The sequence below is a fragment of the Hirundo rustica genome, unplaced genomic scaffold (assembly GCF_015227805.2).
Source record: "Hirundo rustica isolate bHirRus1 unplaced genomic scaffold, bHirRus1.pri.v3 scaffold_193_arrow_ctg1, whole genome shotgun sequence".
In the NCBI taxonomy this organism is placed as follows: Eukaryota; Metazoa; Chordata; class Aves; order Passeriformes; family Hirundinidae; genus Hirundo; species Hirundo rustica.
In genome coordinates this window covers 32,915-58,180 of record NW_026690262.1, presented here as the reverse complement: position 1 = coordinate 58,180, position 25,266 = coordinate 32,915, and the positions used below count along the sequence as shown (strand labels likewise).

General features: G+C 48.7%; 1 protein-coding gene across 1 annotated transcript; it reads left to right on the top strand.

Moving 5' to 3' along the window:
- Window positions 1-346: 346 nt before the first annotated feature.
- LOC131378790 (zinc finger protein 239-like) lies at window positions 347-12,504 on the top strand. Its single transcript, XM_058424349.1, has 2 exons — window positions 347-609; window positions 11,739-12,504. The coding sequence occupies exons 1-2, from the start codon at window positions 347-349 to the stop codon at window positions 12,502-12,504; spliced, it is 1,029 nt and encodes a 342-aa protein (XP_058280332.1).
- Window positions 12,505-25,266: the final 12,762 nt, after the last annotated feature.

The following is a 25,266-nucleotide window of genomic DNA, read 5'->3' as shown; positions in this document are numbered from 1 at the left end:
CCGGCACGAGCGGATTCACACAGAGGAGAGGCCCTTCCGCTGCCCTGAATGTGGGAAGGGCTTCAACCGCAACTCCACCCTCATCAGGCACCGGTGCATCCACACTGGGGAGAGGCCCTACGAGTGTGGGGAATGTGGGATGAGCTTCAGCCAGAGATCCCACCTGATCTGCCACCAGAGGATCCACACCAAAGAACGGCCCTACGAGTGTGAGCAGTGTGGGAAGAGCTTCATCCAGCGCTCCCACTTGATCCGCCACCAGAACCTCCACGCTGAGGAAAGGCCATACAAGTGTGGGGAATGTGAAAAGGGCTTCAACTGTAGGTCCCAGCTGATCATCCACCAAATGATCCACACTGGGCAGAGGCCCTACAAGTGTCTCGAGTGCGGGAAGAGGTTTCAGACCAGCTGCCATCTCCTCCGGCACCAGCGGATTCACAGAGAGGAGAGGCCCTTCCACTGCCCCGACTGCAGGAAGGGCTTCAAGCAAAACTCCCACCTCATCAGCCACCGGCGCATCCACACTGGGGAGAGGCCCTACGAGTGTCCCCGGTGTGGGAAGAGCTTCACCCAGAAGTCTCACCTGAGCCAACACCAACGGAGGCACCGGTAAGGGAAGTCCTGGAAGTGCCCCAACTGAGGGAAGAGCTTCATTTGAGTCTCCAACCTCATCCCCCATCTGAGGACCCACATTGGGCAGAGCCCTGGTGACCCACATTTCCCATGATCCATGCTGGGAAGACACCTGTCCCTTTCTCTGCTCCTGGCAATGATGTGAATTGGGATCAAAGAAGACGAAGGTGTGGCCATAGTTCCATCATTGTATTTGATCCCATCTCAGGTCATTGCCAGGGGCAGGAAAGGGCCTCTTTCTCTTTTCCCAAGGACAAGGGTGTCCTTTCCCAGCAGGAGGAAATACGTGGCTGGGAAGTGCCAGTCAGTGTTGTTGTAGTTGTCCCTGTATATCATTTGTCTTACCCCTTCTGTTATCAATATTGTTTCTGTTCCTATTTGTTCCTTATCTTGTTGCTGTTCCCAGTAAATTGTTCTTATCGCAGCCCGGGATCTTTGTCTTTTGTACTTTGCATGGGAGGCTGAAGGCCAGTGAGCGCTTGCACGGTTTTTAGCGGGAGCACGAAATTGGGGAATCCCATTCCTTAATCCCAGCCCATGGAAACCGAGCATCCCAGCTGGTCCCAGCCCTGGTTCCCCTGGCAGCAGCCTTGGGAGCGGGTCCCTGGCTGGGGGCTGTGGGAACCTCTTCACTCTGGTGCCCAGGGACAGGACTGGAGGGAAGGGCTGGAGCTGAGTCGGGGCAGGTTTAGGTTGGATGTCAGGAAAAGGTTTTTCCCCCAGAGGCTGCTGGGGCACTGAACAGGCTCCCAGGGAAGGGTCACAGCTCCAGGGCTCTGGGAGCTCCAGCAGCGTTTGGACACCGCTGCCAGGCCCAGGCTGGGATTGTTGGGGTGTCCTGTGCAGGGCCAGGAGCTGGACTCGAGGATCCTGATGGGTCCCTCCCAACTCAGCCAATTCTGTGCTTCTGGGATCCCATGGCCCTGGGAATGGGACTGCAAATGGTTGCCATGGCAACGGGCTCTGGCTCCAGGCCTGAGCTGGTGTCCATGGAACCACCCCTGGCCTGGGATCTGCATGGAGCTGCCAAGGGACCGACCATAGCAACAGGGGCTGGGGATGGTTGTCATGGAAACTGACCATAGCAACAGGGGCTGGTGATGGTTGCCATGGAAACTGACCATAGCAACAGGGGCTGGTGATGGTTGTCATGGAAACTGCCCATAGCAACAGGGGCTGGTGATGGTTGCCATGGAAACTCACCATAGCAACAGGGGCTGGTGATGGTTGCCATGGAAACTGACCATAGCAACAGGGGCTGGTGATGGTGGCCTGCTAAGGAACCGAGTTGTCCCAGGCCCTCAGAGGGTTCCATGGGGACTTTCCAAGAGTCTCCAGGCTGTTCCAGAGCTGGAATGTCACAGGCAGAGACAGGGGCTCCATGGAGACCTCCCAGGGGTTTCTGGGGATGGTCAAGAGCCCTGTGGTCAGAGGCAGTCACAGCCATTCCATGGTGACATCCCAGGGGACCTTGGGCTGCAAAGGCACCGATCTGCCACAGGCACTCACAGGGGCTCCACGGTGACATCCCAGGAGTCCCCAGGCTGCCCAAGAGCCGGGATGTCCCAGACACTCACAGGGGTTCCTGTCATGGGCAGAGTGGGAGCTTCAGGCAAAAGCTTTATTTCTTCATTGGAGAAACTCCTGCTGAGTCATGAGGATGAGAAATGACACCCAACAGCCACCATGGATCCTCAAACTCCCCCAGGATGCCTAGACTTTTAAAATTCCATCTAAGAGAGGAGACTGGGAGTGGCTGGATCCAATCCCATCCCCACATTTTGTTAAAGGTTTATGTGTAAAAGATTGGACAGGTAGATTGAACTGCAATGCAATTTGTCCCACAGGATTAACAAAGGAATACCAGATATATTTATATAGATACAACTATGATTGATTCAGATCAGAAATGGACAGAAAGATTTATTCACACTACAGAGTAAATAAAAGAAAGAGTTATTTGCTCCACAGTTTAGGAGCTATTACAATTATTAGAATATCATGCTTTAGAAAGCAATTCTGAAGTAAATGGGCCTTTGTTAGAGTTGTTTGAGCCCATTGCAGGCAGAGCCTCCTGCTCCAGCAGGAACTGCCTTTCCTGTGCCAGGACCAGGGCAGATCCCGCTGCAGGAAAAGCCCCAGGCCAGCCCCAACACAGTGAAGGCCTCGGGCACAAGTGCAGAGTGCCGTGCTGGGAGCTGTGCCAGGGAGAGCCTGAGGCACCAAAGGCACCTTGGCAGCAGCAGCTGCTTCCAGGCCATGGCCAGAAGCCTCCCTTGGCAAGGCGGCCTGGTGGCCACCACTGCAGAGCTGCTGCTCCAGGGCTCATTTCTGGCTGGGCTCTGCCCCAGCCCACAGAGTGTGACCTCAGCCCTGACTCTGTCCCAGCCGCTGTGCCTGAGCCCTGCAAAGCCTAAAGGTCACCTGTGCCACCCTGGCTCTGTCAGCCCCTGGGGCAGGGCAGGGAAAGGCCAGAGAAGGGGCTGGCTTTGGCTGCTGGATGTGGGCTCCAGCAGAGACAAGGAGGAGTCAAGGGAGTGGATGGAGTCCAGTGAGCAGCCCCTTCTCCCCATGCAATCCTGGAATGCTTTGGATGGGAAGAGCTCTGCAGTGCTCATCTCATCCAAACCCCTGCCATGAGCAGGGACATCTTTCACCAGATCAGGTTGTTCAGAGCCCTGTCCCATCTGGACTTGAATGATTCCAGGGATGGGGCATTGACCACCTCCCTGGGAACCTGTCCTGATGTATCACCAACCTCACCATCAAAAATTCCCTCCTTATCTCCCCTTATCTGAACCTCCCTTCCTTTAGTTTAAAACCACCACCCTTTGTGCTATTGTGACAGGCCCCACTAAAACCTTTGTCCACCATTGCATTTCCAATCAGCTGGGTTTCCATGGCAATTCCATGACAGGTGTAATGGTTTTAATTTATTAAAACCAGGCAGAAACACCAGTTAATGTAGGGCTTTTAGTATTTATTCTCTTTTTCTGGAGGATAGAGATTAGGAATTAAAAAAAAAACAAAGCAGGCTTAAGATTAAAAATGAACAACAAAAAAGTTTTATTAATACACACTAAAAGAATGAAAAAAAAGTTGAGAAAAAGAAAACAATCTAAAACAGAATGACACTTTAAAAGACACTTCTCTTAAAAACTATTAACTTTCTTATTGAACAACATAGAAAGACACAACTTGAGATTTTCAGTCAGTTTCACTATTTAGACATAATTACTCACTACTTTTTGGAGAAGAGTCTCCCTGGGATTTTTTAATGAAGATGTTTGCCACACGACAAAATAGTCCAGTGCTCTCAATGTCACACATCTGCTGCCACCCAGAGTTTTTGCAGACTGTGATGTTCTATCAGCAAAGCTTCTCAGTGTATCTGGGGTACTATTTACGAATACTTCTTCTAATCTAAAATCATCTTTGTCTCAAAGGCTGATACCTCCTTTTAACCCAGGAGTGGGGGCTTTAAAGTTCCCAAATAAATTTCAATTACATCAGTCCTCAGTTTTGATTAGAATAGCATTCTACCCAATATCACTAAGATGCTGCAAAGAACAGTCCATTTCTCCATGGTTTACCCTAGAGAAGTCCGGTTAAAAATATCCACTTCATCAATCCTATTCCAATATTATTAATTCTTTCACTTCTAATCTAACTGACTTCATTCAGTGTCTGTTCTATGTACCCTCTGATTTCTTTCTTTCTCTCAAGGAGGAGTTGTGCTTTAAAAGCTCCATGTTGCTAGGAAAGGGTTAAATCCGCCCGAGGTTGCAAGGGCCACGTGCAAGCGCCAGGCTGCATGAGCTGTAGAAAATGCAAAGCTGTGCTGATGGAGGAAGCTGGCAGATGTCCTTTTTTCCACCCCTCGGTCTCATCCAGGGCGGCCCAGTTCAGAGCTACCACAAAGCTGTAAAAGGGCTCAACCCAGGCTGCTCCCATGTGGGCAGCAGCTCTCAGGGGCCCGACCGGGGCCTGCCCACCGCCCACGATGTCACCTCATGGCTGATTCCAAAGCGAGAGAGAGACCGATCAGCAGCAGATTAGTTTAAAATGTCCCCTCCAAAGTCGCAATCGACATTTCCCATTGGTCAACTTAGCTGCCAATATCCCGGCCAGCTTTTGATAGGTCCCTGTCCTCCCCCCACAAAACCAGGGCAGGGTGATGGCAGGGAAAAACATTTCACATTTCCCTATAACTAGAAAACAAAACTGTGCCAACCCATGATAGAAGCCAAAGCAAAAAAATCAGCATTCTTTCACATTATTGATTTTTAATTAAATTGAAAAAAAATATATATCACAGTATATTTTGAAATAGCTATTACTAATAATAACTATAATACTATATTTCACTTGCACAAAGAAACCTGAGCTCAAGATTTAAACCTTCCTTCTCTCACTCCATGTGGGAGCATTCCAAAACCAATTCTTCCTTCTGTGGTGCTGTTTCCAATGTGCTGTTAACAAAATCCATCCTCATCTTCCCAAACCCACAAGTTCTTTTCCTTTTTCCATATGCAATTTTTAGATGCATTTTACAGATCCAGCAGTTCAGCCTCTTTTACCTGACTCCTCCATTGCTCACACAGTGCTCTGACCTCAATCCACTCCAGAGCCAGCGAGATCTAGGGAAGGGCTTCCCATCCAGGAATTTTGGATAGGACTGAATCCTTATTTATGTTTAAAAAGTGACATTTTGTGGTGATCTGGCGAGACTTCACCAGTTTTAATTTACCAGTGGGCAGGGTCAGCACCAAAGACACCAACACTGTGAAAAATAAAATTAAACAAGGTGCAGAGTATTAGGAGTTCATGTTAAGTTGAACAGCTGTTTGTATTAACGTTACTTGTTCTTGTTGCCAGTGTTATGCTTTAATGTTATCTGTCTTTGTTATCTGTTCTATGTACCCCCAGAAACCAGTTCTGTGTACCCCAGACCCCAGTTTTGTACATTCCCCTTACCTTATTCCAAGTTAGGCCCCTAAACTCCATTGTTCAGTCCCAGTTTCCCCCTTACCTTATCCTAAGTTAAGTATCCGCTGCTCCCCGATTGGCCCGTTGAGTCAGCAACACCACATGTCTACGCCCACCGAAACACAGACACTGCCTGCCTCTCATCAGCTCCACCTCAACTGTCCATCAGCCTAGAGGCACTGCCCAGAGACCGACCACCCTCCATCAAGCACCACCCAATATGGAGATAAGGGGGACTCCCAAGGTGCACCTCTCAGCCGGAAGTGCGGAAGACACCAACAACCCCTAATCACAATGAGCCGGCATAATTTCCAATGGAATGAAAGGTACCAACGGGTGAGGGAGACCTTCAGACACGGGCAGGCCCGGTCAGACAAATATCTAGGTTCTCACCCTGACCTGAGAAGCACCCAGTGGGAGACACCCCCTGGCCCAAAACACACTGGGAACGAGACCTGAGGGACTCCTGTGAGGCAAGGCTCACAACTCTGCGGCTGCGCAAATTTGATGATGCTCTCCTCCTCAGCGGTGTCCATCGAGAGCAGCGGTGGCGTAGGCCTTCACAAAGCTACCCCTTTCAGAAAAAGAGCTGATTAATAAAGGTGCTGAAAGGAGTGAACTTGTTCTCCTGCCCTGGTCATTTCTAACACTGACTTCATGCGGTGTCTTTCCTATGTCCCCTCTGTCTCTTTTCTCTCTCAGGGAAGGGTCAGGCCTTGGAAGCTCCATGTTGCCAGGAAAGGGTTAACTCTGCCCAGGCCTGTAGTGGCCATGTGATTTCTGCTCCAGGCAGCAGTCTCTCCATTTCAGATCAGCCTGGTTTCCTCCCTCCACTCTTTCTTCTCCGTCTGGAAGACACCGGAGGAGGGGAGCGGGAGGAGAGCTCTGCCCACCCCTCGGTGACAATCGGGGCAGCCTCGGCCTAACCGGGCCCATAGTTGTTATCAGGGGAGATCCCTCCCTGCTCTGGGGTCTCTGGGGAGGTTTTTTCAAAGTGGTTGATGTTAAGCTGCAACCTCTCCTCCCCCTGGGGAGCTGATGGAGTCCGGCTCGGCCTCGGGAGAGCTTCCCCCCGAAGGGGGAGGTGGGGTGTGGGGAGCAGTAGGACCCACTCGATGTTACCTGTTCAGCTGACCAGGAGGAAAAGGGCCTGACCTGAACAAACCCAGGATTTATATGGGTACTTCCCAAAGTCGCATTCAACATTCTCAGTGGCCAAAGCAGATGCCAATATCTCAAACCGGCTTCTGATAGGTCCTTGTCCTTTCTAAAACTATTTCCAGGGTCCTGACAGGGTAACACTTCACATTCCTCCCTAACTAAAAACCAAACTGTGCTAACCCATGACAGTGACCTTTAGGCTTTGCAGGGCTCAGGCACAGCTGCTGTGACAGAGTCAGGGCTGAGGTCACACTCTGTGGGCTGGGGCAGAGCCCATCCAGAAATGACCTGAGATGGGCTCAAATACAATGATGGGACCATGGCCAGACCCTCATGTTCTTCAGTCCCACCTCACATCACTGCCAGGGGCAGAGAAAGGGACAGGTGACTTCTCATCGTGGGTCACAGGAACCTGGGTCACCAGAGCCCTTCCCAAAGTGGCAATGGCCCATTAACAGAAGATATCTCCCTGGAGGGAGGATGGGTCATGGAAGAGATCAAGAACACTGCCCCATTTGGTTTTACACAGCTCGGCCATTAAGAGAAGATCCCCCTCAGAGATATGAGGAATGGGTCATGGAAGAGATAAACAACCTGCCCCAGCTGGTGTTCACAGATGGTAATAGAATACATTTTTTTGGTTACATCTTGCATTGTAAGACAGGGCTTGAGGCTCCTTGCCCAGGAGGCCTCAGGAATTCCACAAGGCTACTGAGATAACAACAGGACTACAAATAAGAACCAAGAGCCTGAGAAACTGTTTACAAACAATGCAAAACTTAGAGGACACACAACATGATGATGGACGCTTGACCAATTTGGTGTCCTGAAGGATGTGTGCCTGCCTTGTGAACAAGTGGCTCAGCCAATTGAGAGGCACCTGTACGTGTGGACAGTAGTGCTAGAATCTATAACTGGAGTTTAACATAGACAATAAACGGCTTCTGCTAAAATCATATTGATTCTGTTATTCAGTTGTCCAGGGTTTTCCCTGAACTGGAGAGGCTCTGCAGGACTGACAGGATGGGCTTTGGGGCTGTGAGGAGAAGCTGAGGGACCTGGGCTGCTGGAGCTTCTGAAGAGGAGGCCCAGGGCTCATCCTGCAACTGCTGCAAGGGTGGTTTCAGAGAATCACAGAATCAGCCAGGTTGGAAAAGACCTTGGACATCATCAAGTCCAACCTGTGCCCTGACACTGCCTTGTCTCCCTTGAGACTCCTTTTCTCCAGGATAAACAACAGACAGGTTGGGGACAGAGTGGCTGGACAGTGGCCAGGCAGAAAGGGAAATGCAGGGACAGATGGACAGCAGGCTGGACAAGAGCCAGCAGTGTGCCCATGTGGCCAAAAAGGCCAATGGCTCCTGGCCTGGATCAGGGACAGTGTGGCCATCAGTATCAAGGCAGTGATTCTTCACTTGTGCTCAGCACTCGTTGGGCAGCACCTGAGTGCTGTGTCCACTTCTGGGCCTCCCAAATTAGGAAGGAAGTGGAGGGGCTGGAATGTGTCCAGAGAAGGGCAAGAAGGCTGGTGAGGGGTCTGGAACACAAGTCCTGTGAGGAGAGGCTGAGGGAGCTGGGTTTGTTCATCCTGGAGAAGAGGAGGCTCAAGGGAGACAAGGCAGTGTCAGGTCACAGGTTGGACTTGGTGATGTCCAAGGTCTTTTCCAACCGTGCTGATTCTGTGATTCTCTGAAACCACCCTTGCAGCAGTTGCAAGATAAGCCTTTGTGTCTGGTTCTGTCCCTGCACCGGGAGGGAGCTGACCTCCGGCTAGCTCGGGTCAACACAGCCACAGAAGGTCCCAGTTCGTTTCAGCTTCTCAGCTTAGCAGCTGGACCCAATAGTGTCATGACAGCAACAGCTGCAGAAGAGAAAAGGCTGGCTCTCAGCGTAGCAGGTTAAAAGATGTTTATTAGCTGAAGAGCTGAGGAGCAGAGAGGCTGAGAGCTCCCAGCTGAGAGAGTTTGAATCTCCCTCCTACCCCTTATAAGCGGGGGAGAGGTTCCAGGGAGGATACAACAAGGCAACAAATCAGGGGATTCAGGGGGTAACAAGGTGTGCCCACCCCTAAGCCTTGGACCACTAAAATCCAGAGCTAAAGGAATTCCCCCCAGGGGACCTATCACCTGAAGCCCTCTCCCTGAGATTTTGCAATCCAGGAGGGACCCTCAAAGTGATAGGCTGCCCCAGAGAGAGGGGGGTGGGGCAGAGGGGATGTTACAGGTCAGGTGAGGAGTGGGAGGACTGACACAAAACACCTTCTTATACAGACAACACAAAAGGGATACAGAATTGGGGATACAGTGAAATGAACCATAACATAAACTTCTTATAAAAACCTAATAAAACAGTTCTGCACCACCACAAGCCTTGGACCTTCTCTTCAGAAGGTCCAGCAGCCCAGGTCCCTCAACTTCTCCCCACAGCACCAAAGCCCATCATGTCAGTCCTGCAGGAGCATGCAGACAATTCCTGAAGCACTTGGAGGATGATCCAGCTCCCCAGTGGACGTTCCCATGGTGCCAACTCAGGAACTGAAACGGGGAATGGGGCCAGAGACGAATGGGCAACCAGGGATGGGCTGTTTGCAGGGGAGGGAACAGGGAGGGGCAAAATTAAGAAATTTGTACCAGGAAGGGGAAAGAAAGCCAAGGTGAAGCAAATGAAATGCTCAGTGCAGTTTGGGAGTGGCTGCCAGGCAGCACTGGCTCTGAGCAGCAACACCTGCAGTGGCACAGGAAACTCACAGCTCATGGGAACAAACTTTCTGGATGACTTCAGAGGCCACCACAAACCTGAGTGGTTTCCCTGCTGTCCCCCAGCCCTTCCTGGCCCCAGGGGCTGATGGCATATGTGCTCACTCAGGTTCATCTCCTCATACCAACACCATGGGGGTGCTCACGCCTGCTCTGGGCAGTGCAAACAGGGGCTCCTGAGCCAGCGCTGCCGTGTCTGTGCCTGCAAGGATGCGGCACCTGTGTGAGCTGGGGGAGAGGCCAGGGCTGCAGAGGGGGGATGTTGTTGGCAGGTGCATGAGGACGCTCTGGGACACTGCCCTGGGGTGTCCAGCACAGTGGGGATGGATCAGCCCCTGCTCTGCTGCTCCTTCCCATCTCCTCCAGGGACCTTGCAGAGCCCCAGCCATGCTGTTTGCCCCCAGCCTGCCCATGGCCACCCTGGAGCTGCTCACGGGGCTTTTCTCTGCTGAGCATTGGCCTGGGCTTGTTCTGGAGAGAGCCTGGGCAAGGAGCATCAAGCCCTGTCTTGCAATGCAAGATGTAACCAAAAAAAGTGTGTTCTATTACCATCTGTTAAAAACAGGAGGGCAGGTTGTTTATCTCTTCCATGACTCATCCCTCATATCTCTGAGGGGGATCTTCTTTTAATGGGCCAGCTGTTAAAACCAAATGGGGCAGTGTTCTTGATCTCTTCCATGACCCGTCCTCCCTCCAGGGAGATATCTTCTGTTAATGGGCCATTGAGTCTCACTGCATGACTGATAAAATTACATCATCCCATTGTGAGATGCTCCACCCAGAGGGAGGAGCCAAGCATTCCCAACCTGGATATAATCTGAGATTTAAACACCAGAAGCAGCCTGGTTTCCAGTGGATTCCCAGAGGAAGACCAGACCCATCTGCAACACCACTGGACCTTCAGAGGAAAACTACACCCTTCTACAGGATCATTGCTTCAACAAAACCACATCTGTCAGTCCAGGAGCACTGCAGCCACGATTTGATTGCACTGCTAGCAACACCCTGACTACCTGGGTGTCAGGTTGGATTCTGACTTTTATGTTTTGGGGTTTTTTTTGTGTTGGGTTTTTTTGGTTTTTTTTGTTTTGTTTTGGTTTGTTTTTAACTACTGAATATTTAGTTTATTTTCCTGCTGAAGAACTGATATTCCTATTGCCATATTTTGTTTGAGAGCACATTAATTTCAAAATTATAATTCAAAGAGAGGGCGTTTGTATTTTCCATTTCAAGGGAGGCTCCTGCCTTCCATTGCAGACACGTGTCTTGCCAACCCAAGACAGGGAGCTTGGCTCAGATATCCTGAGGTGTCCCTGGGTTGGGTTTTTTTGGTTGGGGATGTTTGGAGAAGTAAGAACGCCAAAGCTGTGTGGAAAATGCCACTTGGGGGGACATTAGGGGGTCCCAGTGGTGGCTGCTGGCAGAGGCAGCCTGGAGGAGCAGAGCCCTGTGTCCCCCAGGAACCCAGAGAGGGGGGAGCGCTGCAATTTGCAGGACCCTCAACAGCTTGGAGAGGTACAGGGGGGACTCCTTGGCGCCCCTGCACCCGAAAGCAGAGAATAAGGGGAGAAGGGACCCTGGAACCCCAAAATCCTCAGCATTCCTAAATAGAAAATGGAAAAGGAGGGAGCTTTTCAGATTCCTGGGATTCTCAGCAGCCTGGGGAGGGCAGGGAGACTAGAGACAGGGAACTCCACAAAGGAATTTCCAGGGCTGCTCTTGGTGTTTGATAGGTTATTAGGGACTCCAGATATCTGGTGACTTGTAGAGATGGACTTGAGCAGAAGGACATTCAAACTCAACATACTCATCCTTTGTTTTTGCCCAAACCAGGATTTCCAATTCCCAAACTTTGACTGGATGGAGGAGGAGGCTGTGAGGAAGAGGAAGATGCCCCAGGACAGCCAGGCAGGTGAGGAGGAAGTCAGTGCCCCTTTCCCCCTCTCTCCTGCTCCATCTCCCAGCCCAGCATGGCCCCCAGCTCCAGGACAACCCAGCTGCCGACGCTGTCCTGCTGGGGATGTGTTGGGAGAATCTCCTTCCCCTTCCCTCTGGCATGGAGGTAAATCCCATTCTTTTCCTTGTCCTTCCTCTCCCAGACAAGGAGCTGAGGATGGAGACCAGGGAGGACAAATCCCTGCAGCAGAACCTCGTGGAAGAGGCCGTTTTGAGTGGCCCCATGGTACAGGAATCCAAAAGGGAGAAAAAGCGACAGAGATCCGACAGGAGGAAGGTCTCCAAACCCATCCCAGGGAGCTCTGAGGAGGAAAGACCCACCGTGTGCCAGGAAAGTGGACAGAGCTTCATCCAGAGCAACACCCCTGTCCAGCACCAGATCATCCACACCGGGGAGAGACCCTACAAGTGTCCCAAGTGTCAGAAGAGGTTTCAGAGAAGCTCCGGTCTCCTCAAGCACCATCAGATTCACACAGAGGAGAGGCCCTTCCGCTGCCCCGACTGCAGGAAGGGCTTCAAGCACAAGTCCACGCTCATCACCCACCAGCGCATCCACACTGGGGAGAGGCCCTACGAGTGTGGGGAATGTGGGATGAGCTTCAGCCAGAGATCCCACCTGATCTGCCACCAGAGGATCCACACCAGGGAACGGCCCTATGAGTGTGAGCAATGTGGGAAGAGCTTCAGCCAGCGCTCCAGCCTGATCCACCACCAGAACATCCACGCTGAGGAAAGGCCATACAAGTGTGGGGAATGTGGGAAGGGCTTCAACCAGAGGTCGCACCTGGTCATCCATCAAATGATCCACACTGGGGAGAGGCCCTACGAGTGTCCTGAGTGTGGGAAGAGGTTTCGGACCAGCTCTAGTCTCCTCGTTCACGAGCGGATTCACACAGAGGAGAGGCCCTTCCGCTGCCCCGACTGTGGGAAGGGCTTCAACCGCAACTCCAACCTCATCAGGCACCGGCGAATCCATACTAGGGAGAGGCCCTACGAAGGTCCCCAGTGAAGGAAGAGCTTCTCTGACACCTCTTACTTGATCCAACACGAACGGAGGCTCCAGTAAGGGAAGCCCTGCAAGTGCCCCAAATGTGGGAAGAGCTTTGTGCATTGCTCCAACTCCATCCCTCTTGGAGTCCAGGGCATTCCTTTGGTTGCCCTGGAGGGTCAGGGACCTGGGCAGGGGGGTCTGGGACCCCAGCCCAGAGCTCAGAGAGACACTGGCTTTGATTTCAGTCCATAGGAAAAGCTTCCTACACTGAGAGAAGGTTTACAAGCCACAAGAATGTGAGAAATAGTAGTTTAGCTTATCACAGAATGAGAAAATAGTAGTTTTAGGTTCCTGGCATTGAAGCGACTGAGGACAAGATGGAGAATCTGGGGCGTTGTCTCCTTCTTCTTCTCCTTCTCCTTCCCTCACTCCATTGCTGCATTGACGTGGCACAAAGTAGTTAGTGAGGATTGGGTCAAAGTAAAGATGACCTTTTTAGTAATAGTGATAGACATTGGTAAGAAATAGTAAACAAGAAATACGTAGTAATTAGTATAAAAGATAAGGACAACCCAGCTCGGGGGGAGACGGGAGGAATCCATGCAGCTGCGAACATCTTGTCGGACTCCGAGAAAATTGTAAGACAAGAAATAATAAACGAAGTATGCAACATTGAAAAATCTAAACCTGAGAACTCCGTCTCTTCCTTCGGCTTGGCTCGGAGCTGTGCAGGGGAGCAAAGGACCCTGAAACCACCTGAATGTTGGGGAAAGCCCCCGACATCTGGCGTCCCTGGGTGGGCAGAGACATCTGGCGTCCCTGGATGAGAAGAAACATCTGGCGTCCCTGAGTGAGAAGAAACATCTGGCATCTCTGGGTGTGAAACATCTGGCATCCCAGGTCGAACAACATCTGACCTCCCTGACTGGCACTCCTGAAAAGGAGCACCGAAAAGGGTCGCAGCAACCTCTGCAGAAACATCAGAAAGCTCCCAGAACATCAAGTAGCCAAGCCAACAACTCCGGAGAAGAAACACCTGTCTGGCCAGAACACCAGCTCACTCCAGTTCGTTCCAGACGACGGTTTTCCACTGGGCCCAGGAACCCGTCACCCTGAGATCTGCTGGACGGAGATCGGGACACCTCTGAAACAAATCGGACCACAGCTGGGAAAGTTTCACTTTGGTAAGACCTGTGAAATTCAGAACACACCGCGCGATGGGGGGAACTAGTTCCCAAGAGAGAACAATAATATTAGAAAATCTAAAAGAATTGATATCAAAATATAATGCAGCGCTGAAAGATAAAGAGCTCGAAGCCCTGATGTTATGGGTCAAATGTAATTATTCACAATGTGAGACTCAGTCTCTTTTTGAGCCAGGTTTTTGGCAAGAAGTAAACAGAAATCTTTATGATAAGGCCACACGAAAGCAAAAAATACCCACAAAGCTTTTATCAGCGGGGAGAATTATGTTAGAAGTTATAACAGAATATAGTAGAGAGAGCTGCAGGGTTGGACAGCAGCCAAGCAAACAAAGGGAGTATAGCACAGAGCCAGGACACAGAGCTATGCTAACTCCGAGGTCGGTACCTCCCCCAAGGGAATGGGAAGGGGGAGGGGGAAGAACACAGGTATCTCAAGGTCCAACAGAAACCTCGTCAGAAACCCCAAAATTAGTACCAGGAAAACCCAAACTTTTAATATATCCAAGGGAACAGGAGGAATTTGAGACGCTTTTCTTTGAAGCAGTCCCAAAACAAACCCCTCATTTATATGGGGGGGGGGGGGAGAAGAAGTCCACCGAGGAGCCCCTTCACGCCTCCAGGGTCCCCGCGCCGGCACACTCCTCAGTCGCCGTTGCTCCTTTCCCTTCCCGTGAAAAAACTGGGTGTGGGTGGAGAGGACGGAGGGGGGAAAGAGGCGGGTCAGGCGCCGTTGGAGCAGCGGGGGGCGAGACTGCGTGGGGGACCGAGGCTGCGCGAGGGACGGAATCTAACCTATCGCGTCGAAATGCGGCGGGACGCAACGGGGCGCGATCAGAGGGTGTGTCGGGAGATACAGACGCGGATCGCGACGAAAAGGAGTCCGCGGGAGGAGATTCTGGGGCTGGGGGGATGAAAACCGGGCAGGCGGCTCAGCGCGCGCTGATGACGCAAGCCACGGGAAGCAACACAGCTCAAAATATCGCGTTGCGGAGCACCGGGAGGGAAGTGCCAAAAGCGGAAGTATCGAGCCGAGAACTACAAACCCCAGAAGGCTCAGCGGCCGGTCCAGGCGCATGCGCGGCAGGGGCAGGTAGAAGCCCAGGGCGCGCTTCTATTCAGGAGGGGGCTGATTCCGATGACGAAAGAGACGGGGTGGGCCTTGAGCATCAGACAGGACAGGGTACCTCGTCAGATACCGCCGGGCCGGGGCTGGCAGGGGCGGGATGGGCGGTGACAGAGTGGGCAGGGACGGGGCTTGGCCGAGGCGAGGAGAGTCTCAAAGGTACCACCCCCAGGCAGCAGGAGCTGTGAAGTCCAACCCTGTCCGTGGGCAAGTTGCCAATTCACGAATCTCCTGTTTATGGAGAATCGTGGGCAGCTGCAGAGATGTTGCGGATGGGAACGCGTCCGAAAATATCTCAGATTTTGCAGGCTTTTCCAGAATTTAAAAGATACTTGAGAACTCCGAGCCCACAGAGGACAGTTGCCAGTGTGCCATCATCACTGAGGGGCGGGGCAGAGAGGCAGCGAGCACGGAGATCATCAGCCACATCCACCGAGGCATCGGTTTGGGAGGACACACCCACATTGCATTGTTTTTTTCCAATTTCATACAAAAAATCAACTTCTTCAGAACAGCAATTCAAACAAAAATCGAGAGAACCTTTGCCGAGGATGAGGGATGAGGACGTTGTGGATGAGGACCAGGAGATGTCAATTACAGATGAAGATATAATCAGAATCACAGCATCAGAAGGGATTCCTGCCAGGAGAGTAAAGGCATTTGAGTTTACACGACAAGCTTCGTCATTTTTGTTATCTGAGGACTTTATGAACAAGTTTTTTCGAAGGTTCACTGAAACAGCATTTTGCCACGACCCCACATCTTCTTTCTCTCAGATTTTTCTTCCGGGGAAGGAAGTTTCAGAAAAATTTGAGGATGCTCAGCAAGCTCTGATTCCTGTTCAGCGAGTGAAAGAAAAAGAAAAAGAAAAAGAAAAAGAAAAAGAAAAAGAAAAAGAAAAAGAAAAAGAAAAAGAAAAAAAAAGAAAAAGAAACAGGGAAAGAAACAAAACCCGAGGAAGTGAAGCCTCCAAAACAAGTAGGTCCTGAGAAAGATGAAGCAGCAGCAAAAGCACAAACAAAGGAAACAATTTCAGAGGCAGACACCGCACATGCTTCTGCCAAGCCAGAATTTTGTTCAACAGACTGGACAGACATAAAGAAATTTGCATTGAAAGGGGATACACTTTCAATGGGTCCAAAGGGCATGGCTACGCCAGTGACATATGATGCACAGGATGCAAACCCAAGATGGGAGAGATTGGATCGTGAAGTCGTCAGGGATCTGATGAAAGCCGTTCATGATAATGGATTGGGGTCTCCATACTTCAAACAACTTTTAAAAGGGACATTTAATATTTATGATTTAACACCATTTGACCTCCGATCTCTTGCAACCATGATCCTGAGCGACTCACAATTCATCCTCTGGGAAGCATAATGGAGAAAAATTTTAAACTATTACAGAATCAAATACCAGGGAGGGGCAAATGCAGGCTTCACAGTTGCACAATTGGCCGGTGATCCACCACTTGACAGTGCAGCTCGTCAAGCCAGGTTTTTTCCTTGAGATGTGTTGACAGACATCAAGGATGTAGCCAGAAAGGCAATGGTGCAAATTCCACCAACAGGAGTCACAGAAAGTCTTTTTACAGAAGTAAAGCAAGGTCCTTCAGAACCCTTCGCTTCATTCATCGATCGTCTCACACAAGCAGTGGACAGGCAAGTCACAGATGAAACAGTGAAGTCACATCTGATTCGGTGTCTTGCATTTGCAAATGCCAATCCAGAATGCAAACGTGTCATCAGTGCGATGCCAGGCCAACCCACCATGGCAGAAATTCTAGAGGCATGCAGCAAGGTGGGGACACCACAGCACGTTGCAACAATTTTAGGAGATCATGTGGAAAAAGCTGTCAAAGAAGCATTTGCAAATTTTCAACAAAGACAGTGTTACAAGTGTGGCAAACCAGGGCATTTCAAGAAGGACTGCCCAGAAGTTATAAGCAATGCAGACTCATCAGATCATTGTCCGGCATGCGGGAGAAGGAAGCATCGCCCTGCAAAAAACAATGTGAGTGGAGGAACTCATTCAGGAAACTCCAGAAGGAGCGCGAATTGTCAGCGCACGACGACACAAGTGATGGCGATGACTCAAGAGCAGGCTCCGCAAGGGGTACAATCATCGGGGAACAGCATTCTGACACCCTCAGCAGGACAATCTGCAGGATCCCCAGCGATCCAGAGTTACTACCACCAGGGGCGCAATGCGACTTGGCAACTTCCAAAGTGATATGTTTTTTGGATGACAATTATGCAGTGATACCCACTGGTGTCACTGGGTCCTCGTGGAAGAGGCAGGACTTTCTAATTATAGGTAAGGACAGAAGCAGTGTTTTGGGACTTGTTATTTACCCTTCTGTCATTTCAGCAGATCACAATGATGAGTTGACAGTTTTAGCGAAGCCTCATCAGCCACCATTGATCATTCCCCCGAACACCTCAATTGCCAGGGCAATTGCATTGCCACCCCATGCTGCAAAACAAGTCTTGCCAGTGCTCCAGGAACAAGATCCTCCTTCAGGTGAGCACATGGAGGTTCATGCCTCTTGGGTGAAACACATAGGCCGAGACAGACCAATTCTCGTCTGTGAATTGACCCAGGGTGACAAAACAATCGCAGTCAAAGGGATGCTCGACACGGGGGCGGACGTCACAGTAATTTCATAACTTTTTTGGCCCAAGAATTGGAATTATTGCTCCCTTGAGTCCTCTTTTAGGCATAGGGGGAAACACCTTGTGTCTGCAGAGTGAAGATGCGATTGTTGTCTCGGGGCCAGGAGGTAAGACTGCAATCATTCGCCCATTTGTTGTGCAAAGACCCATCACAGTGTGGGGAAGGGGCATTTTAGTGCAATGGGGTGTGAGGTTGGAAGTGGATTTTTAGTGGGGGTCACTGTGGCACTCACCACTTTGAAATTGACCTGGAAAACAGACAATCCTGTCTGGGTGGATCAGTGGCCCCTCGAGAGAAAAAAATTGAGTGCTCTCAAAAACTTGGTCAGGGAACAATTGGAAAAGGGACACATTGTACCAACAAACAGTCCCTGGAATTCCCCAGTGTTTGTCCTTCACAAGAGAGCCCCTGGCTCATGGAGATTGCTTCATGATCTCAGAAAAATCAATGAGGTCATTGAGGAAATGGGACCACTTCAGCTGGGGCTTCCATCTCTCTCAATGATTCCGAGAGATTGGCCACTTGTGATCATTGATCTCAAAGATTGTTTTTTCAGCATCCCACTTCATCCAGATGATGCTCCTCGATTTGCCTTTTCCATCCCAAGTGTCAATAGGGAGGAGCCTCTGCAGAGATACCATTGGGTTGTTCTTCCCCAAGGACTCTGGAACTCTCCGACCATCTGCCAATGATTTGTTGCACAGGCACTGTCTCCAGCTCAAAAGAAACATCCAGGAGCAAAAATAATTCATTACATGGATGATCTGCTCATTGCTGCCCCGACACAACAGGAATTGTAGAGGGCTCGTGACTGTGTGATCACAGAGGTGCAAAATGCAGGTTTGGAAATTTCCACTTCAAAAATTCAGGAGATTGCACCTTGGAAATACCTAGGATGGAAAATCACTGAACAAACAGTGAAACCACAGAAAATTGAAATTAGAACAGAAGTTAACAACTTACAGGATTTGCAACAACTTTTGGGAGAGATCAACTGGACGAGATCCATCTTGGGGATCACAAATGATGAACTTGTGCCATTGTTCAATCTCTTGAAAGGGAGCAATAACATCAAATCCCACAGGAGCCTCACTCCTGAGGCTCGGGAGGCCCTTGAGAAAATTGCTGGAGCCCTCCAGCAAAGACAGGCACATCGTTTTGTAACATCTTTACCTTTCTTTCTTGCAGTGTTGGGGGAAAAAATACAGTTATATGGGTTGATTTCTCAGTGGGACTCATCACAAAAAGACCCATTGTTGATTTTAGAGTGGATTTTTTTATCTTACAGGTCTCCGAGGACGATCCTCTCAAGTCTGGAGATGATAGCTCAGATCATCATCAAAGCTAGGACCAGGCTGCAAACAATGGCAGGCAAAGATTTTACAACAATTTACCTGCCTTTGAAAAAAGATTATTTTGATTGGGCATTGCAGAAATCAGAGGACTTGCAGATTGCATTGTTAGATTACTCGGGTGTTTGTACTATTCATTTCCCAAGCCACAGGCTGTTGAAAGCAAAATTAAGTTTCAGAGAAAAGCCAAAAATAAGTGAGGTGCCATTGGATGCAATAACAGTATTTACCGATGGCTCTGGAAAAACTCACAAATCAGTAAGTACATGGCAGGATGACATCACAGGGGAGTGGAAATCAGATATAAGAATAGTACAAGGGTCACCACAAATAGTGGAATTAGCAGCAGTGGTCAGAGCTTTTGAGCTGTTCCAGCAACCTTTTAATTTGATCACAGATTCAGCTTATGCAGCTAATGTGGTCAAAAGACTTGAGGGTTCACTTTTGAGAGAAGTTGACAATGAAAATTTATATTCATATTTATTGTGCATGAGGACATTGTTGCAAAACAGAAAACATAAATATTTTGTCTCGCACATCAGAGCACATTCTTCTCTTTAAGGTTTTTTAGCAGAAGGCAATGCACATGCAGACAAATTGACCATGCCAATTTCAAGGACTTTACCGAACATTTTTGAACAGGCAAAATTGAGTCATGCATTCTTTCATCAGAATGCTCAAGCACTAATGGACACTTTTCACATTTCCAAAAGTCAGGCAAAGGAAATCATTAGTGCTTGCCCTGATTGCCAGCTTGTTCAGCCTCCTGCTTCCATGGGAGCAGTCAATCCAAGAGGATTGCACAGTTTGCAGTTATGGCAAACTGATGTCACAAAATATCCATCTTTTGGGAAACTCAAAAATATTTATGTTTCAGTTGACACATTTTCAGGTGCAGTCTTTGCATCATTGCACACAGGTGAGACAGCACAACACGCTTGTCGACATTTCTTGCAGGCATTTGCATCTTTGGGCGTGCCACAAGAAATCAAAACAGACAATGGACCAACATATATAGGGAAAGTGCTTGACAAATTCCTGAAGAGGTGGGGTGTCCATCATACCTTTGGTATCCCACACTCTCCAACAGGTCAAGCAATCATTGAAAGGACACATCAAACATTGAAATCCCTTTTGGACAGACAAAAAAGAGGAGAAGCAGACGCCACACCATACATGCGCTTGAATAAAGCCTTGTATGTGTTGAATTTTCTAAATGGCTCTTTTGCAGAGCCAACTCCACCAATTGTCAGACATTTTTCAAACAGCACAAGAGTGAAGCTGAAGGAAAATCCTTTATTTTTGGTCAGAAACCCAGAAACAGGGCAGATTGAAGGGCCATTCAAATTAATAACTTGGGGCAAGGGATATGCTTGTGTCTCCACAGCAGTTAGATCGAAGTGGCTGGCGGCAAGGCACGTGAAACTGTACTGAGTTCAGATGCAAGCAGACGCGGACCCCAAGACCGGAGAAAAAGAAGTGAGCACGCAGACGTGAGCCAGTATCAAGATAGCAAACATCCCTTCGTTCTACATGCAAAAGAGACTCTTAGACTTAAGTTTTCTTTGGAGTTTGAGTTTTCTTTGGAACTTAGGTAGTGTTGCATTTTTAGGGATTCCCATAGGAAAAATGCCATTGAACATAAAAGAACTATACTTGTGCCTCATTCTCTCCTTAGTTGCCTTGAGCAATGCGGCAGTTTTGCCCGTGGCCCAACCAAAAGAGAATGTTTGGGAAACTCTAGCCAATGCATCAAGTTTAGATACCATCTGCTTGACACACTCAAAGCCAGAGAAACCCTTCTCAACATGTTTAGTGGGGTTGCCAGTGAGCGAATGGCCGATTCCAGAGAACATCCCTCCAGTGATTTCAAAGTCCATTGTAAACCCAGTGGACAGATGGGATGTTTGGACAAAGTTCCTTCCTGTGGGTCCTTTTGAACCTCAGGAATTGGAAGTTCTTGGATCGGTCCAAATGCAATTCTGTGTGAAATTCGGCCTTTCTGGAGTGGCACAAAACAAAACAATAGACATCACTCCAAACCTCAATTTCTGCAGAAATTCCTCATCTTGGTGTAATTACACTAAGATGCTGGACAAGCCATCCAACCATGTTCCAGCGCAATTGCCGAGAGGAATCTTTTTCATCTGTGGGGACAGAATTTGGCCCGCAATCCCCGCAAATGTCAAAGGTGGTCCATGCAGCATTGGAATGCTTTCATTGCTAACACCCAACACAACACTGCTGAGAGAACAAAAATATAGATGGAAAAGATCTATCAAACTGTATGATCCAAATTGTGATGACAATGTTCACATGTGCGACCAGGCTCAGAGAATTGCGGTTGCACTTTTTTCACCACAAGCAGCTTCAGGAGTAGCCTTGACACAATTGGATTGGGTGGGTTGTTGGCTGAGCAAACATGCCCGAGCCACCTCTCTTGCACTGAGTGACATGTTATTAGACGTTGACAGTGTAAGATGAGCGAGTCTCCAAAACAGAGCGGCAATAGATTATCTGTTGCTGACCCACGGGCATGGGTGTGAGGAATTTGAGGGAATGTGCTGCATGAATTTGTCAGATCATTCCAAATCCATTCATGAGAACATCAAGCAATTGCAGGAAAGTGTGAACAAACTTGGAGAGGTAACTGGGTCATGGATGGATGGTGTGTTCAATTTGTTTGACCTTTCACCATTGTGGAAGAGATTTTTAAAAATATTTATATACGTTTTAGTAGGGCTTGTAATTCTTCTCATGATCTTGCCATGTTTGATTCGATGCATACGGCAAGCCATAGACAGGGTTGCCAAAGAGGTGTTTTTGGTTCAAACAAGAGGGGGAGATGTTGGAGTCCAGGGCATTCCTTTGGCTGCCCTGGAGGGTCAGGGACCTGGACAGGGGGGTCTGGGACCCCAGCCCAGAGCTCAGAGAGACACTGGCTTTGATTTCAGTCCATGGGAAAAATTTCCTACACTGAGAGAAGGTTTACAGGCCACAAGAATGTGAGAAATAGTAGTTTAGCTTATCACAGAATGAGAAAATAGTAGTTTTAGGTTCCTAGCATTGGAGTGAATGGGGACAAGATGGAGAATCTGGGGCGTTGTCTCCTTCTCCTTCTCCTTCTCCTTCTCCTTCTCCTTCTCCTTCTCCTTCTCCTTCTCCTTCTCCTTCTCCTTCTCCTTCTCCTTCTCCTTCTCCTTCTCCTTCTCCTTCTCCTTCTCCTTCTCCTTCTCCTTCTCCTTCTCCTTCTCCTTCTCCTTCTCCTTCTCCTTCTCCTTCTCCTTCTCCTTCTCCTTCTCCTTCTCCCTCTCCTTCTCCTTCTCCTTCTCCTTCTCCTTCTCCTTCTCCTTCTCCTTCTTCTTCTCCTTCTCCTTCCCTCACTCCATTGCTGCATTGACGTGGCACAAAGTAGTTAGTGAGGATTGGGTCAAAGTAAAGATGACCTTTTTAGTAATAGCGATAGACATTGGTAAGAAATAGTAAACAAGAAATACGTAGTAATTAGTATAAAAGATAAGGACAGCCCAGCTCGGGGGGAGACATGAGGAATCCATGCCGCTGCGAACATCTTGTCGGACTCCGAGAAAATTGTAAGATAAGAAACAATAAACGAAGTATGCAACCTTGAAAAATCTAAACCTGAGAACTCCGTCTCTTCCTTCGGCTCAGCTCGGAGCTGTGCAGGGGAGCAAGGACCCTGAAACCACCTCAATGTTGGGGTAAGCCCCCGACAATTTATATCCCTTCCCCCCGCCTCTGTCTGCTGCCCTACAGTCTCTAGCAATGTGCAATAAGCATATGCCAGGGCCCAGCTTACTGCAGCGACCTTTTCCCCCTTAGAGCCATCATGGTACCTCTCTTTCAGGTATTTCCCCAGCTCCACTGGATTCTGAATTCGTTCCCATGGAAAATCCCAGACTACAGGGTCAGAGAATTCCTTGAGGAGTTGGCCCATATCCTCCCATTCTCCACACCACTCAGGATTTCCTCTGCCTGGGTCAGGAGTTTCATCAGCCCCTCTAGAAATCTCAGCCCATATTCTAGAGAAGCTGCACACTGTATAGAGGAGGCTTACCAGATGACATACCAGAAAGACGGTCTCTTTAACACTCAAGGGAAACTCAACCTTCTCCAACAATGATTCAACCGATTCAGAGGAGAAGAAGGAAACGAAAGACTGCAATGCTTCATCCTCTGCTCCTCCTCCCACAAACAAGGTGAATAACCATAACCATGACCCATACATACTAGGAAAAGATCTCAGCACCTTTATAAACTTCCTGCAAATTAGTATCATTAAACCAAGGCCAATAGCTACTCTAATCTGTGTCCCTCTACTGTAAAAACTGTGTACTAATGACAATATTGGGGCTATCTCTGGATATGCAAATAAACTTAAGGACCACAAAGGTATTAAGACCTCAAACAAGCCTAAGGATCCAAGACACATCAAGGCCCCCACCCCAAGAGACATGAGTTCAAGCAGCATAGTTACTGACTGCTAAATACTAATCAGTACAGGGTTTTTCCACTCTCTCGAGCCCCACTTTTGGGCACCAGGAAGTTTGTTGTCGTTTCAGGCAGATTTTGTGAGAAACCCTCCCACGGGTCCATCCCCTCCCTAACCGGTTCGGGAAAAGACTTCCTCAGAGAGAAGTGGAAAAAACCTGTTTATTAAACAGGCAAAGCACTCCCAGCACAATACCCGATGACAAGAGCTTCGTGCCGCTTACGGAGGGATAACAAACTTAAAGAAAGTCTCCTCTTGAGGATCGTCACTGTGCTCCACCGCTCCGTCTCCGCTGACGCTGGGAGAAAAGGAGATGTGCAGGGCTGGTCTTGGTGGGGTGGGTCCCCTGTGGAGGCCCCCGGTGCTTCCCCAGGTCCTTAGTCCGGAGAGGTTGGAACAGTTCCGAGGAGAGGGCAAAAAGGAAAAAAGGAAGAAAAAAGAAGGAGCTTCAGCTATTCTACAGCGTCTAACTACGCTAGCACTAAACTAACTAACTGCCAGGGAAAAAAACAACAGAGCTTCTTTCGACTTGCAGTGTTCCAACTCCCCCGCTTCTTCAAGGTCACTCCGATGAGCAGAGTTTTCCTGGGGAAAAACAAACTGCGCTTCCCCTCCCCTTTGCACCCAATAGATGATTGGGGGATACACAGTCACCCTAGGACAACAATGTATTTCTTTCACATTATGATGAACAGTTATCAGGGTTTTCTGCCCAACTTTCTTGATCTTTTCCAAAATTTCTATTAAGTCCTGGTGAAGCAACAATTGCTTTTCCAAAGTTAGGTTCATTCCAATGGGAAGTAGGTGATAGTTTTGAATCAATGTATAATTCGATTGCAAAAGGTAATGAGAAGTAACTGGAGCTTTATAAGAAAAATCACATCCTGTGATTTTAGTAAAATTGCAAGCACAGAAATTTGAATGATTTTTAGTGTCTACTACTATGTTTTCTACAAATACCATATCACAAGTAGTTCTAAAGCATGCACAACCATTACCTATATATATAAGGACTGTTCCAGGGGCCTCGTTAGGATGAATTTCAAAATGACAGATATTTTGCTCAGAGTCCAGACAAATATCTTGAACTATAACTGCATTACTTTCACAGATAAACCCTTGTTGTTCTCGGACAATACAGGATTCTAAGTTAACAGTTTGCCATTTCTCACCAATCTGACAGGCCCATTCCCTATGCTCTGAAAGGTAGAGAACATCTCCATCATGATTCAATCCTAATGCAATGATAGGGAATATCAAATGACCTAAAGCATTACGTACGGTTAACACAAAAACTGTGGCTGTGTTTGTAACGGGATTGTAAGTAAAATTTACTAAGTTCCACCAGGATTGGAATTCTCTTTAAAAATCGGTGGCATTGTCCCAAATTATTTTCCAAATTTCAGTAGGAAAAGTGCCTTCTTCACCTTCTCTTATAATAGAGGCAGCAACTGACTGCATCCACAGTTGAGCCTGGGTACAGCTGAGGGCCAAAGTAGTAGCACTGAGTGCATAAATTATCAATTTATGGTCATTCACATTTACCTTTTCCCAGTTTGGTAATATGTTTGATAACAACCACTGATGTGTTCCCAAAGCCAAGAAGGATGACTAGTGATTGTTGTAATTTAGTCAAGTCTCTAGTTGTGGCAGCCAATTTATTCAGTATTACTTCTGAATCAATATTATTTAGAATTCCCAATCCTGTTCCCATAACACCAGTTATGTCTCTAAGTGTCCGCTTTTTAAAAGAGTTCCACTTTCGCAGCCAGGCTGTCCAACCTTCAAAGGAAGTCTGCAAGAAAGGTGAACAAGCTGGCTGAATTTCTGAGACATTATTTTGCATCAGCAATTTGGCTTGCTTAAGAGACCATGCTGGATTGAACAGTATTTGTTGTTGTCCTGTCTTCC